At 42.4% G+C, this 23,265-nt stretch overlaps 1 protein-coding gene across 1 annotated transcript in view; it reads right to left on the minus strand.

The window, feature by feature from the left end:
* abhd17c (abhydrolase domain containing 17C, depalmitoylase) overlaps nucleotides 1-23,265 on the minus strand; it is a 59,820-nt gene that overhangs the window by 30,162 nt on the left and 6,393 nt on the right. Inside the window, exon 2 of the mRNA XM_080729429.1 lies at nucleotides 947-1,126. Within this exon, the coding sequence (XP_080585555.1) occupies nucleotides 947-1,126 (180 nt within the window). The remainder of the gene's footprint in view (nucleotides 1-946; nucleotides 1,127-23,265) is intronic.

The raw sequence follows: 23,265 nt of genomic DNA on the forward strand, positions 1-23,265 counted from the left end.
TGTAATCATTAAACATAACATAACATAATTTATAGGCCTACTTCTATTTTTCTTGTATGGGGGCATTTTCTGAGTACACCCCTGCAGTACCTCCGCGTACCCCTAGGGGTACACGTATCCCCATTTGAGAAACACTGACAAAGTCACTATAGAAATGAGTCACTACAATGGTGAATCACTGCAGCAATATGGTAACATTATGGACTTTAAGATGAATCATTTTTAACCTACACTGGAAAACAAATTACAAAATCAGCCTATGGTTTATTGCCTCTTTAAGTTCCTCTTGACCCGGGGTACCCTCGTGCTGTTGCCAATCAGTCGGCTGGAGAACGGGTACACATTATTGTGTATCATTATTGTATGCTTTAACTATTGAAAAATAGCAGATATACAAGCTCACAGCGCGGCACCAAGTGCCGCGCTGTGAGCTTGTAGATCTGCTATTTTTGAAAAATCGTGAAAATTAGAATTTTGACCCGATTCTATAAGTGTCTTTTGAATCCTTCTAAGACTTTTTGAAAAACCCTATGTTTCTATGTCAGCAATCTGGTTAGCCATCGTCAAAGAAAAGGTCCTTTTCACTTAACTGGAGCTCAGTTAGTCTGTTCTTGAGAGACTACTATGTCAGTGGTTCTCAAACCTTTTCATGTGAAGGACCCCCAAAATGATATGTATTGGCCACGGACCCCCATCTCAAAATATTTAGTTCCAGGGACCCCCCCCCCCCAGAAGCAAAATTTGAGTTACAAACGTTTGCTTTGAAAACACACATATATTCAAAGATTTGCACAACATTTTCACGACTTTTTCAAAAATAGCAGATCTACAAGCTCGCAGCGCGGCACCGAGTGCCGCGCTGTGAGCTTGTATATCTGCTATTTTTCACTGGTTAAAAAGCATTCAATAATTCTAGGCCTAATGGGATAAGGGTGCTGCTACTCACCTGGGGAAGGCGTCAAAGCAGTAGGTCTTGCGTGTTTCGGGGAAGGCTACCCGCAGCCCCGACATGAGGGGGGAGTGCAAGATGACGGCGGCACACTCGTAGCGCGCTGCCAGGTCCACCGTTGGCACCGTGCCTATACTCTGACCATACAGGATGATGTTCTCTGGCGTCACTCCGTACCTGGACACACAGGGAGGTGGAAGATGGTCAAGTAGGGCTGTCACGCCAATACTCTTTCGACATTGAACATCGGAAACATTATGAATATAATTTTAATTCCTGTTTGGATTGTAGGCTTCATTATCACAAATTGCACGGGGCAGATATTATGACAAATAACTGAAGAAATTACTGACACCTGCTACCTACCTACCTACGCAGCTGAACGCAGTACTTGTGCGCTCTAAGTAACCATCTCAAATAATTGCGATTAGGCAATTTATGTAATAATTGTGACAGGCTTAGAGGAGAGAAAGATGGTCAAGTTGAATAAAAAAATCAAACCTCGGTTCGAAGTGGAGCGGTGAATTTGAGCAGCTGTACCCTATGTGAGTGAGTGAGTGAGTGAGTAAACTGTGCCTGTGAGTGAGTGGTGAGTGTGCCTGGCCTGCACAAAACAGCGCCCCTCCTTTAACTAGTGTGTTGTGTGTGGCCACTCAAGGTATTGCCAGGCTACGGACATGGCCAGCCAGCCACCCACCCAGCCAGCCAGCCAGCCAGCCACCCAGCCACCCACATACCCACGGACATACCTGTCTATTGGGAGCGCTTTCACCGCTCCAAAAAATGCATATTGTAAAACAAGTTTGTTGCAAAGCGCTTCACAGAGCAACCAAGACCAGCTGAACATGAAGTTGAACACACAACAATCAGGAGGATGTAAAAGGTCAACGTTGGCATGTGTGTGTGCATATGCTCTGGACTGGAGCCAGATACAAGCAGGTGTGCAGAATCAAACTACAAATGACGAGATGACGAGAGTGGAGCACTTTGGAGGTGAAAGGCAACGGCTGATACTCTAAGAGAAGGTAGATTGCAGAGCAGATAGAGAAAATTAATTAAGAGTTGAGAGGGGAGAGAGCGTTTGAGAGGGAGATAGGAGGCGGCGGGTGTGTGTCTGGGTAAACAGGAGATGAAGTGTCACAAAGGCCGGTGTTTTGGCCACTGTTACAGAAGAGATGATGTACCCTCCATTATTGTCTGGAGATGACAGACGGAACATTATTAGACAAAACCCAGAGAAAACAAGCCATCAGAGAGAGACAGACAGACAGACAGACAGAGATAAGGCCAACACGCAGGGAGCCAAGGACTGCAGGCATTTCCTCCAAACAAACAAAAACAAAAAAAAAACATCTCATCCACATCAAATAATGTCTGAGTGACATCAGATATAACTTATGAAGCTGTCAGAACGGGTTAGCTTGCGTTTACTTGACAGCAAAGTGACGATAGGAATGGCGCCTTGTGTCTAGGATGTTATGGCTGCAGTGAGCGGCAGTGTTGTTTTTGACAGCAAATTTTGATTTCGTTTTAGTCATAGTCTTTTGAATAAATTGTCATTTAGTCACCTGAAAGGTTTTTGTTTTAGTCTAGTTTTAGTTGACTGAATATCTTAAGATTTTAGGCGACTAAATCTACAGTCGATTTATTTTTGGCAGGCCTTGATGGCATCATAATGACTGATTTTACACTTGGTTGCGTGCTGAAAATAGCCGATCTACAAGCTCACAACGCGTCGCGCTGTAGATCTGCTATTTTCAGCACGCAACACCTGAGAGCAACCAAACATAAAATGACTCTCTTCTCCACTAGTCCCTACCTAACGTTTTAGTCTAGTTTTTATTTTGTTGACGAAATAGTCAATATATTTAGTCTTCACAGCGTAGTTTTTATTTCGTTTTCGTCAGTGAAAAAACGCAGTCGTCAAACATTTTTCGTCACAGTTTTAGTCGACGAAATCAACACTGGTGAGCAGAGACAAGGAGATGATGGAAGTGGCTGGGGTTTTGTGAGTGTGCATCATTAGGGCCCGGAATGGGCCCACGTCGCAGAAAAAAAAGGGGGAAAAGGGGAAAGAAAAAGAACAGACCTCATGTTTTTATTTGACAGTTAAAAGTGGAGAGGCCGAGCTGTGACAGCTGTCTGACTTTTACAATGATACGCAGATTTCAGCTGTCAGGTATGCCCTATAAAACCTGCTGAGAGACATGGAGACTTGGAGTGAAAGAGCAAAAGAACAAATGGGGGAAAGGGACACCTGAGCGGAAATGGAGAGGGCATGCAGAGAGCAGCACATTAGGGGTCGACCGATATGGGATTTTCATGTTCGATTTCGATAAGTCGTGATCAAAGAGGCCGATAACCGATATTATGAACCGATATGCATTTTAAGTAAAAAAAAGAAAAAAAAACGTATCCCCCAATTTGAAATAGTGGTTAATTAATTTATATATTTTTCCCATCCTAAATGTCTAGAGGCTCACATCTCGCCACATACTAGAATAGCGTTAAAAACGTATTCCGCAGCAGGAAATCATCGGTGAAAATCAGTAACCAAGAAGCAAAAAATAAATAAATAATAAAAAAAATATATCAATTTTTTTTCAAAAACTTTTTCCGATATCGATATTTTGCAATATTAATAAATGTTATGAATATCGACTTCGATTATCGCCCGTTTCGATAATCGGTCGATCCCTACAGCACATTTCAAAATTATCACCCTCTCCCAGAGGACCGTACCCTCCGCCTTTGGGGAGTGAGGGGCTGGCTTCCCTGGTGCAGAAGCGTTCCTTAGGGTGCCTTGTCTAAAAGGTATGTGGTGGGTTGTACACAGGATGAAAAACACTTTTGATTTGTGACCGGGGCAGCAGTCAGGCTCTTCGTAGGGCTTATGCCTGCCAGGTGAAGAAGCAAGGCTGAGACAACACAGGCCTGAAGGGAGGAGGAGCAGAGAAGGGAGGCATAGGCATGTTCCCTGGACAGCTCCCACTTTCTAGCAAACCGCTATGACTCCTGACAAAGTGGAACGCGGAGTTGCTGATTAGATAAATGTTCAGCATTTGACATCTGACCCCACACACAGCAGGGGGGGGGGGCCTTCCTGACAGAAAATAGGGGTACAAAGGTACAAGGGGTAGCCCCTGAAAATGTAGTTAAAAAGACTTCAACACGAATGACTAACCAACAGTTCTGCTGAAATCTCCACCTCAGGGCTTTTTGAGAACTGAAGTGGCATGATTCATTTATGACAAAAATTGGAACTGGTCTCACACACAACCTGCAGAGAACCAGTGATCCAACTATTGTGATGGTGGAAATAAGGCTTGGCTTCGTTTGGTTTCTCTGGGCCTCTGTCCAGACAGTGCACTGAACATCTGTGCTTTCCCTGCATCCAGGTACTTCCCTACATTACAGTACTTCCCTGTATGAAAACGTCAATTCAGTTCAGTAGTGATGAAATACATTGGAATACTCAAAATTACTAAGAATCATAGAACAAACAGTGACAGTTACACCAAGTTTGTGCAGTTAAATTAACTTTCCTCAATTTGTACAGCCCGACATTATTTTTTGGAGCCAGACAGCATAGTCATCCCCTCCAACTTTAACTAAATTGAACCTCGTTTCAAACTCACGATCATATTTTCCATTCAAATACATGTAATGAACTATAAGATTACAGGTAATCACTCAGATTACTTGTATTGTCAATGAATGTCCGGCAATCAATTGAGCCACAATCATGACATTAATCAAGCCTCAACATAATGAAATCCTCACAAAAATAGACCCACTGATGACAAACAGAAATTAAAGCTCAAGGGCAGTGAACTTGGAACAGTTGTTGTTCCAAGTTCACTGTGGTGGATAATTGCTGTCGTTGTGACAGCAATTATCCACCTGCTTTTTAAATGGGAGAGCCCATTCCCTCCGTTATAACAACTACAGCCCAGCATAATGTCGACAACAGCTCCCGTGTGAGTGAACGTGAGAGATTGCCAGACAAGAGAGACGCAAGTCACTGGACTGGTGGAAGGAGAAAGAGAGAGAGGCAGAGGGAGAATGTGTTCAAGATGCGACCGCTCATTTCACCACAGACACACAGCTGCAGGAAGTGTCTCTTCCTTCGGTTTCCATCGGCCATGAGCCGACTGGGCTTTAAAACCCATTAAGGCCTAGAAATGATTGAATGCTTTAACCAGTGAAAAATAGCAGAGCTCACAGCGCGGCACCGAGTGCCGCGCTGCGAGCTTGTAGATCTGCTATTTTTGAAAAAGTCGTGAAAATTTGTGCAAATCTTTGAATATATGTATTTTTCAAAGCGAACGTTTGTAACTCAAATTTTGCTTCTGGGTGGTCCCTGGAACTAGATATTTTGAAATGGGGGTCCGTGGCCAAATAAATATCATTTTGGGGGTCCTTCACATGAAAAGGTTTGAGAACCACTGACATAGTAGTCTCTGAAGAACAGACTAACTGAGCTCCAGTTAAGTGAAAAGGACCTTTTCTTTGACGATGGCTGGCCAGATTGCTGACATAGAAACATAGGTTTTTTCCAAAAATCTTAGAAGGATTCAAAAGACACTTATAGAATCGGGTCAAAATTCAAATTTTCACGATTTTTCAAAAATAGCAGATCTACAAGCTTGCAGCGCGGCACTCGGTGCCGCGCTGTGAGCTTGTATATCTGCTATTTTTCAATAGTTAAAGCATAAAATATCGCGTCATAATGTGTTCAGGCCTAAATGGGTTAATAACATTGTCCTGAGCCAAGCGCCAGCCTTTTCCAGCCGAGGGGAAATCAGATGGTTTGGCCCAACATTTTGTGTGGTTAAGAGTCTTCAAAGATGAGGCTAGCCCACTTGCCCTTTAATTTCCCTTTCTAATGCCCGATTTATACTCTAGTTGCGTGCCCTGTCGCCCACCAGAAATAGGAGAACGTCTATTTCCGGTGTGAGATACATCGGTGCAGTGATATCTCAAGTCATTAAATGTCAGAATGATGATCAATGATTAATTTATAGCGCTCATATTGAGACTGACATTGCGAACGGCTTCACAATTAATATATTTGTGATGTCAAAGTAGCATCAGATGAAGACGACCAATATTTTAAAACGGTTTGTGAGAGAGCGACTGATAACTGAATGTTAAGTTCTAAAATGGCTAGTTCCATTCCTTTATTCTGATTGGCTGGTTTCCCTTTAATTGCTGTGGTATGAGACTATAATCCACACCTTGAATTAGTTTATATAAAACCCAGGTGCGTTATTTCTTTCCACAGTGTTCCACAGTGCACCAATTATCTGCACCTGTGTTGTTGGCAAAAAAGCTGGGAACTACTTTCTTGCAGACCTTGTAGTGAATTATTAGTGAAATAGAACAGTTTTAATTGGTTTATGGTGTTGCCATATTGTAATGTTTAGAAAAGCAATAAGCCACACGAGGCATGTGGATACCTGGTATTTTATAACGGCTGAGAGGGTTGGAGACACTCGGCTTTGCCTCGTGTCCACGCCTCTCAGCTGTTATAAAATACCAGGTAAACACATGCCTCTTGTGGCTGTGCTTCAATAAGTCATGGTGATTATGCAGTGTAGAACACTAATGCTTTGGAAACGTTAAGAGTGCGAGGAGGTAAGCTTCAAAAAACCATTAACCAAACATGTCTTTCTAATCAGTCTGCTGTCTCCTCAAGTAATTTTCTAAATATTTAAATGGTTTGGAATTAATGTAAATAGTACAACATTTGAAAAGTAACCATTCTCCTTCAAGTTTGGCTCATTTAAACATCTAGTCTGTCAAAAAGTAAACTGACGTACAATGAAGAAGGCTACCAACATAAATTATCACACAAGTCACCATAGGTCACAAAATGTCAATGTAACACTGTCACCCCGTCAACACAGAGTTTCACAGTGATTCATTCAACAGCTCAGTCACAGGGGGAAAAGGAGATCCAAACACACTGGGATAAAACTAAATAGAAAGGTGTGCCAATGCACGTTTAGCAGCATAATCAACGATTAAATTATTAGATTTTTTAAACTCATAACCATCCCATGCCGATTAGATCTAACAGAATTGTCTGATTTTTCACACCATATTTGACATCTGAGTGTAACCAAAGACTTTTAAAACCCAACTGCTAATGTATACTCCATTCTGACTAGTAGGCTATGCCAATACAGTATGTTGACAAATAATTTCAAGATTATAAGAGGTAGGTACTGTAGCTCATACAAACCAATTAACAACTTCACCAACACCTTTTTCGTACATTGGTGTGAATGTTGTGAGCTTGTTAGATAACAAAAAAATATATAAATAGTTGCTTGCTTATGTCTTGCCCAAAATAGCGACACCAGGTTGAAAGTTGTTAACACCAAATCTAGGCAATGTTAAATTAGGCAATGTTGAGTTTGTCATGTAAATGTAAATAACGGTACGCCTTCAGTTCAGTCCCTACAGTAGCATAAGTGATATTCATGTACAATTCACCAGTGAAGTAGAAAAGACTGTTTAACAGATAGTTATAAGTAAACTAACTGAAACGGTTCTGCCCATTTACTCATATCATTTCCCCTGAACCGAAAATGATTGAATAAAAATGTATAAAATGTTCACACTGTCTGTGCAGCCTCATTTTATTCACTGTGTCCTTGGACATTATTAATGCAGCTTTACAATTATGAAATAGTTTACCTTTTCTGATAATTACATCACTGCATAACTTACAATTGTTCAGAGCTTTTGTCACGATATTAATTGTGATGCTATGTAAAAAATAAGTGCCAAAATCCCCTACAATATTCTTCAGTTGGTGGTATTCACTCTCGTTTTGAGCTTCAAGTGCTGGCAGGTGTGTGCCAGGTGCCTGGCACACACCTGCCTGAATAGGCTCTATGCATATACGCCATTTTGTTCTACTTCCGGGTGTCTTTCGACTTCCTTCACAGGTGTTACCGATGATACTAATGAAGGGTCTGTTCCATTCTGGTCAAACAGAGTCAGGGTGCTGATAGTGTGCATGTTGGCTCACTGGAAACACTCTGCTACACCAGTGGGTCTCAAAGTGTCCTTGAGTGGGTTCCAAATGTCCCCATACAGGTGTGTAACTCTTAGTAGTTATGGGGGTCCTTGAAATTAAAGAACCACTGTGCAATAAATCAAACAGAGCCTTAATTAGTATCATCAGTAACACCTGTGAAGGAAGTCGAAAGACACCCGGAAGTAGAACAAAATGGCGTATATGCATAGAGCCTATTCTGCAACTTGGTTGAGTTTGTGTTGATGTTCCAAGCATCACTTCCCCCATGGAAAGATGCCACGTTTGTCCCTTCAGGATAAGGACCGTGCAATAGGGCAACTGGAAGCTGGTGTTCCAGTGCACAGAATGGCTGCATTATTTGGCGTCAACCCTGGTACTATTTCTATCTTAGGACCAAGTTCTGTGAGATAGAGATTAAGTCTAAAAATGGCCAATGTGTGTTGTTCTTTCCTTATTACAGTGGGAGAGCGCAATCCCCCAATCCACCAAGCAACTCAAAACAAGAGTGAATACCAACAGAAGAATATTGCAGGGGATTTTGGCATTTGTTTTGGGTGGGTGCCTGGGTGGGTGAAATTAGTTTTTGTTATTTCCATAAAAAGAGAAAGAGAAGACGAAGAGGCGGCAGGGAGCAAGGGGAAGAGTGAAAGATCAATAAAAAAATCACACTCGTGTGAACTGAGCGGTGGTGTGTGTGTGTGTGTGTGTGTGTGTGTGTGTGTGTGTGTGTGTGTGTGTGTGTGTGTGTGTGTGTGTGTGTGCAACAGCGCCCCTCCCTTAACATGTGTGGTCAGAAAAGGTTACTGCAGGCTACAGACAGACAGACAGACAGACAGACACGGAGACAGACAGACCCACACACACGGCCACGTATAGGGAGCTTGTGTTCCACACAGCTCCAAAAAAACAACAATGTACTGCATCTACATGTTAACACATAGTAGTATGTTGTTAACACATAGTATGAGGTTAAACATAAGATACTAAGCATAGAAGCAGAAATACTGTACATATGGTGTAGAATTATGTATAATACTGTGCATAACATTCAGCACTATGATAGGTGGGATTGCATTGCTCTGCAACTTCTGGTTGTAAAGATGATGTGTGGAAAAGGTAAAAGAGTATTGATTCAAATCAGCTACGATTTGAATTTAAAGACCGGAAGAACAAAAAAAAAAAGTCTAAATGGGGGGGAAAATGTGTGCCAGCTAAATGGACGGAAGCAAGTATTTGATGTGAGAAAAACAACTTATTCTTGGCTAATCGGGGAGTGATCGTAAAACTTTAGAGGGAGTGAACTTTTCTTTCGGGGAAAGAGAAACATTGTGTTTAGTGAAAACACTTGTTCAAACACTTGAGACTCTGAATGGAAATCTACTGAGTGAATGTGCCAGTGAGGGAGACAGTGAGACAGAATGAAAGAGATGGAGAGAGAGGGGATGCCATGTTTCCATATGCAAACTCAGATCAACGTGAAGCGAGTCTGTGCAAACATGCAATGGAGCACTTGAATGGAAACAACATTGGGCCTAGCACGACATGGCAACCTTGAAGTCAATGCCAATGCTGAACTAACTTCAAGTATAAGGGGAAATGGAAGGGCCTTTTCAGCAGAAAAACATTCAATGCAACAACCTTATTCAAGATGCGAGTCAACAATAATGGAGAATGAGATAATGAATCATCCAAGTGCTTGACATAAAAGGAAAGCCTGGCTCATGACAAAAAACAACTCAAACATATTGTTAGCCATGTATTTTTCTTTCACCTGAAAGTGACAGACTGTACATCATATGTAGTTATGATACAGACTCCCTAATCAGGAGATAAGCGACCGTCAGGTGGCATACACAAACTTTAGAAGGCAATGGTAGGCAATCAGGAGGGAATATGGGAAATGGTACAGATCCATGTTGATGACATGACTTTAGAGATACTGTGTACCGCTTTGCGTGATTTTAGGGCAAATCCTTCAGTTGTACTGTACGAAGATAATATAATCGAGTTATTATCCACAGCTTGTGGCTTCTACAGAAAAACCTAACTAAGAACCATGTGAGCATCTCAGTGAAGAATAGATACATGTCCCTTCACAGGAAAGCATTCATTCTGTAGACATCATGTCATCTGTTAGCCTCTGATAAACAGTCTATCTGCCCTGTCCCAGCACTTAACATACAATACATTTTAATACCACTTGTAACCAAACACATTGATGACAGTCTTATAAAAAAAAATGCTACCTTCACATTTGGGCTGATAGCCAGAACAGAAGCCACTCTTTTTGCTCATGTAAGTTTCAAATATTGTCTTTCCCCCAGGCAGGCTATCCGTCTCATCTGCATGCCACACAGTCAGTACTTGTTAAGGCAGAAACACGGAAGGGAGCGTGCAGGGGGTGGGCTGCAGACATGCATAATAAGAGCAATGCAGACATCCTGTCCTCAAGTTCACAAAACACATGGTACGGCAATGAATCAGACTAGCATACCAAAACTTGAATAAACTATCAGCATGTTAAATCAGAGTTACCCTCCCCTACACCCTGACCATTAAGCCATCATCCCGTCAACGCCATATCTGCTGGCAGTGGTCTGACCCCTCCAGTAGGGTTGACTTATGTACCCAATGAATCACGTTCAGTCATGGAAAAACACGCAACAAAATCACACGGAAGCTAAAGCAAGGTCTTGAGATAATCAGAATTTTCTAATAAAAGCGTCTAAGTTACCATGAAAATCAAACAATTTAACACCTCTAAGATTTGTAAATGTGTATTTCACACACTTTAATAATTGAATAAAAATACATTCGGTATAAATACATTCGGGGGTCGGTTGTCTGGCCCTGTTACAGATTTTGTCCAAAAATCATGCAGATCGGTACACAGTAGCTCTGTAGCCATTAAACGAAACAGGTATTTCTTACATTGATGCTCCTACAAGCATCAGTTAAAGTTACTTTCCATCCCTCATATACTGTGTGCACAGTGCACATCTCATAACCCACACACTGCACATCATTTCGGAGCTCATATCTTTGAACGGGTAAGGGCTAGTTTGAATAACCTGCAGATGCCCTGATCAACACGGACCATTGGTATGCAAGCTGCAGCACAGCTCCCACTGAGCCACGAGAGTCGGGGCCTTCTGATATTCAGTAAAAACTTGTTTGAACTTCTGCTGACATTAATAAATGTCAGCAAATTAATGTCAGCACGGGGGCATTAATAAGCACCTTTGATTAGCATGACTAGATAGTTGTAGCGGGCGAACAGTTGACTGGCTGTGTTGATGCCATGATGCTTCAGGCATTGTCAGGCAGGTGGATTGCCTGGAGGAAAAATACAGACGGATACGCCACAGTTTCTCAAGAGATGTGAGGTCCCCTCCAGTCCAATTTTCAAACAAGCGAGTCTGCAGGAACAACACTCTTAACAGCTCCTTGTTCCTCACGAAAGGAGAGACGGCAGAGAGACTTGGGAGACTTGAATATTTTGACAACAGAAAATGCCCAAAAGGCAAACATGACATCGTAGGAGTGATGCAGCAGAGATTGAACGTTTTCATCAGGCGTGGTGTCAAAACTAGGGCCAGAGGCCCAAAGAGGACCAATTAGAAGTTTATCGGCTTTTAGAATGGCCAGGAATGCATAGAGTTGTACCACTGTGAGGAGAAGGGAAAGAAGAGGAAGGACCAAAGAGGACATGAAAGATCAGAAAAGGGTCACTGGGTTTATAGACCCTCACTTGCACTTGACCGATCTTGTAAACATCTGGCCCTTTGACCCCGTTGCCCAACATGGCCATGAAAACAAGAGTCACGTTGTTAAATTCTAGGAGGTTAACTTCCTAAGAACCTTCCGAGAAATGTGGACCTGGAGCCGGTCTAGAGCAGAATGACAATAAACCAGCCAAGGAGAGCTCTGAGAAGACCCAAAGACCATGGTGGCTGGGAGACTTATGTGGTGGCCTGCCCCAAATCCTCCTAACACATTTTTACAGCTGGGAGGGATTATAACTGGCCATAACAGACCGAACAGACAGCTCCACCAAGCCTGTCAGATTAGCCTAATTCTTCCAATTATTTTCAGTAATAACCAAATCCATCGCGGATATGGCTTCGGTGTTCTCATGGTCTTTTCTATAGGCACAATAGTGGGGTCAAATTAATTAAATATGATTGATAAAGTTAAGCCTCCATCCAATGAATAATTTACTGTAATGTAATTAACGGCACGCACAAAGCCAGACGGCAGAGGGCTAAACCATTAGCATAAATGTTTAGCCTTATTTGTGGATGTCGTACCCTGCACATTTAGAGAAAAGGATGCAGACTGCAGTCACTGCACAGGGATTTTCCAATCTGGCACACTCAGTGAATGTTAATACCACACCACACTGTGTGACTGAGGCAGCCCCAAGGGGGAATCTGTGGTCTGAAAGGTGGAGTAGGACTGATACAGAGCCTCTCTTCACTGACATCATCCTATCACAGTCAGCAGACTGTGTCAACCATAACAAAAACTGGAGGGGAAAAAAACAACAAAAAGGTTACGCCAATAAGCGATATCATGATAAACTAGAAGCAGTGCTCTTCGGAGCAAGTGTCCGCCAGGTCAGGTGTGTTATTGTGGCCTCCTGGTGGCGCTATAATAGTCCAATGTGAAAAGGATGGCATTTGTTCCTCGACCTAGTGGGAACGTGCGTGCACAATTTCGCAGAAATTGCACACTGCGTTCATGATTTGAGGCACCGTGTTCAAAACGGACCAATCCTGCAAACTTTGTTAGCCAATTAGGATGGAATATGAAATATCTGAAAGACCCGTCTTAAGGTCTTTGCACACAGGCACTTTTATACGCACGGATAAAACGGACAATTTCATTTTTTTAAAAGAAAACAATGATTCGGGCGTCCGGTGGCCTACTGGTCAAGGCGCATACCACATAGGCACCGCCACATAGGCATGGTTGCCGCGGCGTCGCCGGTTTGATTCTCGATCCGGACGACCTTTGCCGCATGTCACTCCCCATCTCTCTCTCTCCCCATTTCCTGTCAGTCTACTGTGCTATCAATAAAGACATAAAAGCCCCAAAAAATACATAAAATAAAAAAAAAGAAAACAATGATTCTCTACGACCTCATGCACACCAGATCCGAATTAGTGGCTGCGGCCGTGCGTTTTTTTCTCAATCGAACCCAGTTCGATTTGTGCGTCTTGTCGCATGCGGTAAAAAACTCATCACTCCTTTTGGGATCCGCAGCGCCGATTCCGCACAGCATTTTGCACACCAAATCCAATGCGTTTTATTCATGCAGCAAACTGGAAAAAAAAAAAAAGAAAAAAAAAAACGCAACTGTCCTGTGTGCAAAGGGCTTTACTCTTGATCACATGACTATAGAGATACTGTGTACCGATTTGCATGATTTGGGAACAGTGAGGCGGCCTCTGATTTCTAGCTCACTGGAGAGACCAGACCGGGGACTTTTATGAGCTAAAAGTAAAAAGTACAGTCGACAAGGGGTGTTAAAGGAAAATTCCAGAATAAAACATATTAATCCTTAATCAGCCTTTTATCACGTCTGTACATACCTGGTATGATGGATTTTTAAAATAGTCCTTCCAGTTTTTACTTCTCCTGGACTCCTCAGATCTCTCTCCCACAGCCAAAACGGCGGTCAATTGTGGTTCTCCCAAAGCGCTAATTTTCACCGCTGCAAAGTTACTTTTTTCTTCATAAATCTGCTATTTATAGTTCATTGAGAGCCAGTAATCCACTGTTTTATCGCGGGTTGAGGGAAATGGCCGTTGTTGACATGATCCCAATAGTACTCACAGAAGAAGAATGAAGTCTCGCGTCTCGCGTGATTACCACGTTTCCTTTAGCTTTTTCTTTAGCGCAAAAGAAAGCTTTCTCCTGGAGTTATTACAGCCAGTATGTACACAACAAGGCATCGTGGTATATATATAAAAAATAAGAAAGCAGAAGAATATAATCTAGTTAGTCTATTGATCGCTAGAATCTAGTAATATGACTGAGAAGGATTCATAACAAAGCATTTTAACGGACTTCCTGTCGTCATAAGGTAATTCTATTACCTTTATTTATTTTATTTTTTCCTCAATACATTTCTTCGATTTTATTTATTATTTATTTATGGAATTACTTATAAAATAACTTTGACGTGTATTATTATTTGTAAACAATGTAGGCTACAATATAATCACAAAATAATCGTATTTTCCTCAAGACATTCTGCAATGCCTCACCAAATAAACGTTAGGTAAAAAGTACCTCATGAAAGACACGTTTCTGTGGTCATGAAGTGACCACTGTCTCGCCCATCCAGGTCCACTGTCTGGTATTACACCCAGACATCCTCTACTGGGTACAGTCTGTGGCCAACCAACGGCCTGCACGTGTTATGATGATAAACATCATTTATATGAGAGAGAAAGATAAGATAACTAGAAAGATCAGATGCAATTCTGGGAAATTACGAAGCTGTTTCCGTTTTTGCACTTTCCCGTTCAAGTCAATGGGGTTCTCTATAAAGGTGACGTCACAGAGAATGCCGCTTCCTCCTTGGCTAAAAGTTTATCTAGAAAGAAAGAAAGTCGCACTAGTACTAGTGTGTTGCTCTGTTGGGCAACCACACTAATGATCCTTACAATTATATGGATTACTGTTTCCAGGAAGCTATCGATGATTTTGATTAATTGTTGGATACATGGAATATGACACATAATGAGAAGGATATACGATTCATAAAAGTATGTGGAAACTATGAACATAATACGGATGATGTCAGTGATGTCAGCTTATTTTATGCAGCTGACTAACTATAATGGTCCAATGTGAAAAGGGTGCCATGTCTTCTTCTGCCTTTGCTCGGTAACCAGACGCTGCAGTCATGATTTGAGGCATTTTGTTCCAAAAATGTGTTGCAAAAGTCGACCTGCTGGTGGCGCTATAACAGAGCAATGTGAAAAGGATGTCATTTGTTCCTCGACCTAGTGGGAATGTGCGTGCAAAATTTCAGACGGAAGGACACGCGGACAAGCGGACGGACGGGGGAGAAAAACTGTGTCGGCCATGCCTTTCGGCCTGGTGGAGACAACAATAACATGAAAGGGAGAAAATAATTAGTGCTTTATCGCCTTGTTGTGTTAGAAACGCAATACTAATCATACTGAATGTATAGTTCCTTCAGGTTAGGCGTTGACATTTATAAAGACAGCGGGTCTGGCCGGGTTGTGAGTATAGTTACGTTGGAGCGTGTGGGGCAGTTATGGGTGAAATAAAAAAAATTCAGGTATGCGAGTAAAAAAAAAGTTGACCCATGCATCACTACTGTGTGTGTGTGTGTGTGTGTGTGTGTGTGTGTGTGTGTGCGTGCGTGCGTGCGTGCGTGCGTGCGTGCGTGCGTGCGTGCGTGCGTGCGTGCGTGCGTGCGTGCGTGCGTGCGTGTGCGCGTGTGTGTGTGCGCGTGCGTGCGTGCGTGCGTGCGACAACATGTTGATGTTGAAGGCGAATTTGTGCGAGTACGTTTGTGCAATCAGAAAAACGCTGGAGAAAGACAGCTAGCGTTTAGATTTTAGAGGCAGACAGGTGTGCCGACCTCAACCGTCATCCTTATATTCATGATATTTACGACGATCTGTTTGTGATTTTCCAGAGGACAGATTAAGCCACAAAACATATTTTTAGTTCAACCATGTTGACATCTCGACTTTCCATAACACTCTCCTCTCTCTCTACTTTTGTTGACTTCCTGCCTCTTGGCTCTGGCCTGTCTGAAATGGTGCAAAGAATGGCCAGAAAGAAGAAGAAAAAAATCCCCAATTTGTTATTATAAGTGCATGATGTAACCACATAGTTGCTTGTGTCCGGTGTGCACAAACAAGTTTATACGGGTAGAGATAGCGGAACTGGGACAAGTGGCGTGAAAATACTGCTCATGCCTCAAATAAAAAACATTTGGCTTTGGTGTAATAAAAACAATTACGATTAAATCCTCCAATTTTCAATTATTGCTCAACAACAAACAAGGCTAAGAAAAACACCCAAGTGTTGGTGCACACTCCCCCAGTCACTGCATCCGAGAACACCTAGAATGTGTGCCCCTTTTAAAACTTCCAGGTCAAGATCTGGGTCTCTTTCCATCATGTATGTTGTTACCCAAGTGCCACAAATGTCAGTGAGCTTGTCAGTGTTCAGTAAGCAGCCAGACAGGGGAGGGTGATATAACCAACAGCCTCGGGAAGATTTACCACTGACACGTTATGTCCATTATGAGCTCATAAATTAGTTCTACAACCTAGCGTTAAACACAGGGCCAAAGGTCTCATGCTTTACACAACAACATAAGACTACCAGGAGCAACTCATCAGTCAAGCATAGTGTAGTAGTGAACACTATAGTACGTTTGGGGCTGAGCTGGTAAGGGACTTCACATTTATTTTACCATTCTAGATGGTTAGGCCATCAGAGGCAGCACAACAGTTAAGATACAATTACAGAGTAAGAGAAGTACTTTACAACAATACAGTAGGGTAATAAGACATCACACAAAAAACAGTGAATAGTGAATCTTACAAGTGGCTTAGAGGCCACACCCACTTCAAGCACGGACATGAAGCCTCTTCAAGCACGGACATGAAGCCTCCACAAAACGGACATGCTTGAAGCCAAGCCAGCCCAATTCGCCCCCCGTCGCCATGGTGACCACCCTTCATTGGCTCCCACACCCATCCCCCCAGGCTATGGGGCCTGCAGCAACATTCCAACACTCCCCCAGGCACAGGGAGGGGGATGTGCCAACAACTCCACTCATTTCCAACAACAACAGAAAGGCATCAACACCTACTTCTCTCCAGTGCGTCCGGCCGTCACATATGTCCGACCGGAAACGTGCTGCGGCACAATAGTTCCGCCACAATAGTTCCCCCCAATTTTTTTTTTCTTTTTTTTAACTTTTTTTTTTTTTTTACTTTTTTTTCTTTTTTTTTTTTTTTTTTTTAACTAGATGTGAGCGGCCCAAAGGGCCGCGACCCTCTAGAGTATACAACACTATACACCTGAAAATACGGTTCTAATATCTAGTAGCACTAATCAGAGCACTACGTAATGCGAAGCTTGGCCTATCAAATCCGGAAGTTATGTTTGTAACATACAACACGATTTACAGATTTATGTCATTATCTTTTTCACCATGGTCAATTTCACCTCAGAAACCAGCCTACCAGTGACACACTTTGGTACGGGAAGAATTCAAGGACAAATCATATATCATAAGTTATATAATTTAATTAGCCTAGGCATACATGTTATACCAGTAAGACTCCCTAATCGGGAGATAAGCGACCGTAGGTGGCTTTGCAAGAATCGGCCTGATGGTGGCGCTAGAAGAGGGCCATGTGAGAAATGAGGGGTGGGGTCTGCACGGCGCCGAGGCGGACGAATAGGTACCGGCCCCGGCTCTCCCGGTCGCTCCTAGCCGGAGTTACGGCATTTTATGTGAGCTGCAGTGTAGGGGGTCCTCCACTGGGGGCACCACCACTTTTGCATCCGTTCTGGAGCACCAGGAGTCGGTGGTCCCCGGGAATTCCCCGTGAGCAGCCCCGTTGGGGTGGTCATTTTTGCACATTTGGGGTTTTTTTTTACATCTGGGGGTCCCCCAGGGAGCTGGGGGTCCCTGTAGCTCCGGGGGTCCTTGGAGGTTGTAGTTTGACAGGTAAGGAGTGTGTGTGCAAAATGTGGCATGGATGGGGGCAACGGTTGTGGAGATATGAGCAGGGGAAAAGTGTGACGTGTGATGTGTCACTCACGGAGGGACATTTTTTTACACCTGGGGGTCCCCCAGGGACCTGGGGGTCCCTGGAGCTCCGGGGGTCCTTGGAGGTTGTAGTTTGGCAGGTAAGGAGTGTGTGTGCAAAATGTGTTATGGATGGGGGCAATGGTTGTGGAGATATGAGCAGGGCAAAAGTGTGACTCACTGACTGACTCACTCACTCACTGACAGACAGACAGCCTGTGGAGGTTTTGGTAGTAAATGCGACCTACGGTCGCAATCATGAAATGTATCATTTGAATAATCCTGTTTCTATGCAACATGCCCCAAAATGTAGGAACAGTGTTACGTGGCACGTCTGTGGTGACTTGTGTGAAACACACAAAACAGACGGACAGACAGCGGGAGTGGAAGCGAGGAGGGTAGTGTCAGAGCTGTTACATGGTTTTTCTCAAAAGTCATCTGGTGAGCCAGATTGGACTCCTTCGCAGTATGTGACACGCATGCTGCCAGTTTGACACCCCTGCTCCACATCATAAAACACATGTACATCGTAAACAGAACGTTTGTTTTGTTATGAAATAATGAGTTTAATGCTTGAATAAATGACAGGTGTTGCAAATTAGCTTCTGGCTAGAAATGTATTCATACGGTTTCCTGCTTTCAACCGTCGACTTGTATTATCCCTGGACCATGACAAATTAAACAATTGAAATGAAACAAAGGTGTAGAAACTACAATTGAAGATACTATCCTGAGAAGTAGCCTTTGAGTTACTACAGTACAGGGGGTTCTCCAAATCTTTGTGTGATAGCTTTTTTTCTCCTTTTCTATATTAAACACTTGAACCCTAGCGTCTATATTCTGAGAAATTTAGCCAAAAACAGCAGATCTACAAGCTCTGCGAGGCGTTGTGAGCTTGTAGATCGGCTATTTTCGGCAGAGGTTTGGTGTACAGGGGAAAAAGAGCAGACTATGTACAGAGTGATAGGTCAAGTTTATTAAATGTTGACGGTTCAAGTGGTTAAATATCTGGAAACACAAATTTACATTAACCCAAAATACACTGATGATTGTGCTGTCAAACGATGAATCTATATTGTATCTATGGGTTGTGGGGGGTCCCTGCTTCATCTCGCTCTCTCTCGATTAAGGGGTCCTTGGCCTGAAAACGTGCTCCTATGACATACCGGAGCACTGAGCAGGCATCAATACAACTCGACAACCGCTGAGGTAACGTCCTGAATTCAATACAACTTGACAACTGTTGAGGCAACGTCCTGGATTCATTAGGTGGTATTGCACAGATTGAGAAGGTGTCACAGAGTCACGCTTTGGAGTAAGGCTGCAACAACTAATCGATTAAATCGATAAAAATCGGTAATCAAATTCGTTGCCAACGAATTGGATTATCGATTTTTATCGGCAACGAATCGTGGCTGTTTTGAGACGTTAGATGTAGCTTTACGGCTACTAAGCTAAGGGGGAGATGAGCCTGGGTGCCGGCCTGCTGTGCTGCGTTCCGTGGATTGGTTTGTCAGTACGCTTCTCGAGTGGTTTCCACTGGTTTTCCATGTCCTGCGATGGCCTGCCCGGCCAGATGAGAGGCGAGGTGATGGCGTGACGGGGCCAATCCACGGAACATAGCGTAGCGTAGCAGGCTGCTACTCAGGCTAGTAGCATAGCACAGTAGTTTCACGTGCACGTTCAACACAACGACGCGTCCCCGCGTTGAACTAATGGACGAACGCGGCTGGATGTTTTGCATCAAACAGGTTACATTTGACGTTGTTTAATCTTAAATGCGGTGTATCATGTGCGGCTCTCTTTTGCTGCTGTGCATTCCTACCTAATGCTACGGTGTACAATGCACTGAACGCAGGGAAGGAACACCATTGATCTACAAGCCCACAGCACCTTGCATCCATGACGCTGTGTGAGCTTGCAGATCGGCGGAGGTGTGTCTTGTGAAAGTTGTGAGCCTTGAAGCTCTTAAGTTTACAAACAGCCGACAGTGTGAACAATAAATCAATGGCAATTTACTGTACAGTATTAGCCTATATTTTGGTGTTCAAATGGAACCAAATGGACCCGTTAGTGTTCATTTGGTTCCATTTGTACTGTATACAGACTTAATTTAGACCCTCTAAAGGAACCCCAGGAATCCACTTTGAAAACCACTGGACTTGAATGAATGAATTTCTTTTATGTAAAATAAAACATGTGAATGAATAACAATAAAAACAATATTTAAGTTAGAGATATGTTACAATTTAATCAAATATAAAAGTACAGTTATGTACAGTCAAAGTATATACAGTCAATAAAATAGGCTATTATTTCTGAAGGAAGTTTTTTTTATAGTCTTTATTGTTGGTTAAAAAATGTCTAAAACAATTTCAAGCTAAATTGTAAAGGTAACTGCAAAAAAGTGCCATTATCCAATTAATCGATTAATCGTTTAAATAATCGTCCAACTAACCGATTATGAAAATAATCGTTACTTGCAGCCCTACTTTGGAGCTAGACTTATATGAGAGTCTGTCATCACTTGACCTTCCCTGCAGAGAAGAACAGTTCATTCACTCAGCATGTGGTGACATCACCGAAATGGGAGTTTACTGAAATATTACCATTTAAAAAAAAAAAAAAGCATGACTTTTAGTCGGATGCATGAACTCCGGCACAGAGTCTGACTGATGTCAGATTTTTGATTTTGCCGATACCGATTTTTTAGTAAGCCTCAAACCCTAACCCTTTGCGCCTGTGTTGGGCACCAAAAACAGGCTCAAACAATGTCAAACTGTCATGATTCTAGCTGCTGAAAACGCCCTATTTCGACGATTGTTGACAAACGAACAGAACATGGATATAGTTTGCAGAAGGATTATTTATTTTTTTGTCTACGAGACCGGTGAGGTCACAATTTCTCTCTTTTATAGAAAGATAGCCTAAACTAATTTGTTTACTATATTTAATAACTATTACTTGCTATAGTTGCTAGATATTAAGACTTCCATCATTTTGGGATTTGATGTATTTTGTCACATTTATTCATCTTTATTTTGTTGTTGAACGGGTTGTGTAGATTATTGATGATAAAAAAGATTGTCGTCATAAAGTAAAAAAATGACCAAAATATCGTCGAGGCCAATGTATCGGCCGGGGAAAAATTTACGCCCTGTTCCTACCACAAGGCAAAACATACATGAATGGATTCCACAGATAACATAATTAAACCCCAGCTCAGATTAAAGAGAAAATTACTTTTTTCATTCGTATGTTGTAATATAGCCAGAGGAATGTTGGCCTGGGCTCAGTGGGCTGCGCTCAAAATAACTGCAAAGTCGACTGTTCATCATTGATATGGCTCTGCAGCTTGCACACCACTAATGAAAAAACAGACATTCATATGAATTGGCTTAGTGGGAAAATCTATAAGAGGGGGGAGGGGGGCCAGCCGGGCCACACAAACCCACAAGTACACATGAGGAAATACATTCGCACACACAATACATCACAGTAGGTATGGTGGTAATAATTACAGGGGTAAAGTAAAGGTCATGTTTTACTTGCCCTAAGGTCATGTGGCCTACACATACATAGCAGCTATCAATATGACTATGGGTTCAAACTTGTAGTTTTATATGTTTATGTGTAGCAATAGTGAAAAAAGCACATTTTATGTATTTTACATGCCACAGACCAGAGGACAGAGAGCTCTGGCCACTGTGGCCACGTTCAGGTGTTTAGACAGATCTCTTGTGTTGTGTTTTTAGACGGTTGCGTCCTCTCTAACGCAAGCACTTGCCAAGTCGGGCAACCCAAAAGCAAACTCCACCTGCCCAAAAGCTTTATTTATCTGCCAGGGGCAGTTGGGCAACCCTTAGTGTCAACGCCTGAATTACATTTATGCCATGCTTAGTACCGGTAAGTTTGCAACTAATCTATACATTTGAAAGTCAGCTCTGCCCAGTTCAATGGATCACTGCAGGGTGCCCTGCAGGAGTTATAGATCGACCAACATGAAAATAAAACTGCTTGTGCTTTAGGGTACAGCCCAAATGATTTTCCACAAAATGTAATTAAAACACATTTCTCTGCAGGTGCACACTACGCAGTACGCACCCCAATGAGACCATAATGATTAACAGTATGTTTACACTTGTGCAGGCAGATCTCTACAGCGCTTTCTGATTAGTGAAGGCATCATGGAATGTTTAATGGTTGGTGGGAAAAAGAGGCTTGGGTCCTGCTTTCAAATGGCATTTCCAAGTTCTGTGTTGCCTAGAACTGGAGGATTGATTTTGGGGGTTGGCACCATGATGATGTAACTCAAAATTAAAACAAAACATTTTTTCACTGCAGTGCATGCACTATATGTATCTGGAATATATGAAAGTTTAAATTGTTTTATTATTACAGAAGAAAATTAACTTTACACAATATTAAAATGTTTTAGATGACTCTGTAAAACAAGTGTGATTGCTTTGCTTATTTCGGCTGGGTCACTTTACGCAAGTCATTAGCTCTCACACTGAAGCAGATACACTATAAACAAGCAAATACACCAACACATAACTGGATGTAAACTGAAGAGCTGCATATGAGAGAGCCAAGAGCCACGGCTTGGTCGCATTCATTCACTCTACAACTCATTAGGCTATTAATTTATAATAAAAGAGGACAAGGTTAATACGCTACATTTTGAATTGTATCAGTCAGGTGCTGTATGTTTATGTTAATAAAATAAAAACAAACTTAATACTTCCTATGGTTAATATGAGCATCAAATCAATATCAAAATATCAAATGTGTGTGTGTTTTTTTGCACATGCATGCCAAAAATTCCATAGGGATAGACCACACATGGTTTTATGACATCATAAACTTGTGACAGGCATTTACCCTATTGAGTGAAAGATTAGCCATTTCTAGAAGAAATAAAATATTTAAGGTGTTTTTAATTTTACATTGTAGTTATAGAGGACAATTATAATGTATTAAGGCATATTTGCCATATTAGCCAGGGATCCTTTTAAGAATTTTGAAAACCATTTGATTTGCCCCAATACAGTAACTTGTGTTGCCTTGCGCACACACACACACACAGCCGGTCAGCCCCGCCTCTTCTCATTCACACAGGCTCCAGTCTCTAACAGACAGGGAGTGTCTTCCTCCGTGGTGCAGCTGTATTGTATTGTTTCTCAACTTACAGATACTTGTAATAAGCTTCTTTCTGACACGCGCCACATAATAGCACTGGAATGTCGCCGATCCGTGATGCCCCCGCATCGCTCCGTTATGTCAATAAGTATGTCAAAATAGGCCGGTATCGGGGCGAGTACAGATTCTGCAAGTACCGATTCCGCATGCCTATCCAACATCACAAACTGCTCAAGCCATGTGAAAGGGAAAAGGAACACTTCAAGTGTCTGTGATGGATAGACTAGCCCTCTGTCT

Source organism: Nannobrachium achirus (assembly GCF_963921795.1).
Source record: "Nannobrachium achirus genome assembly, chromosome: 7".
NCBI classification, from domain to species: Eukaryota; Metazoa; Chordata; class Actinopteri; order Myctophiformes; family Myctophidae; genus Nannobrachium; species Nannobrachium achirus.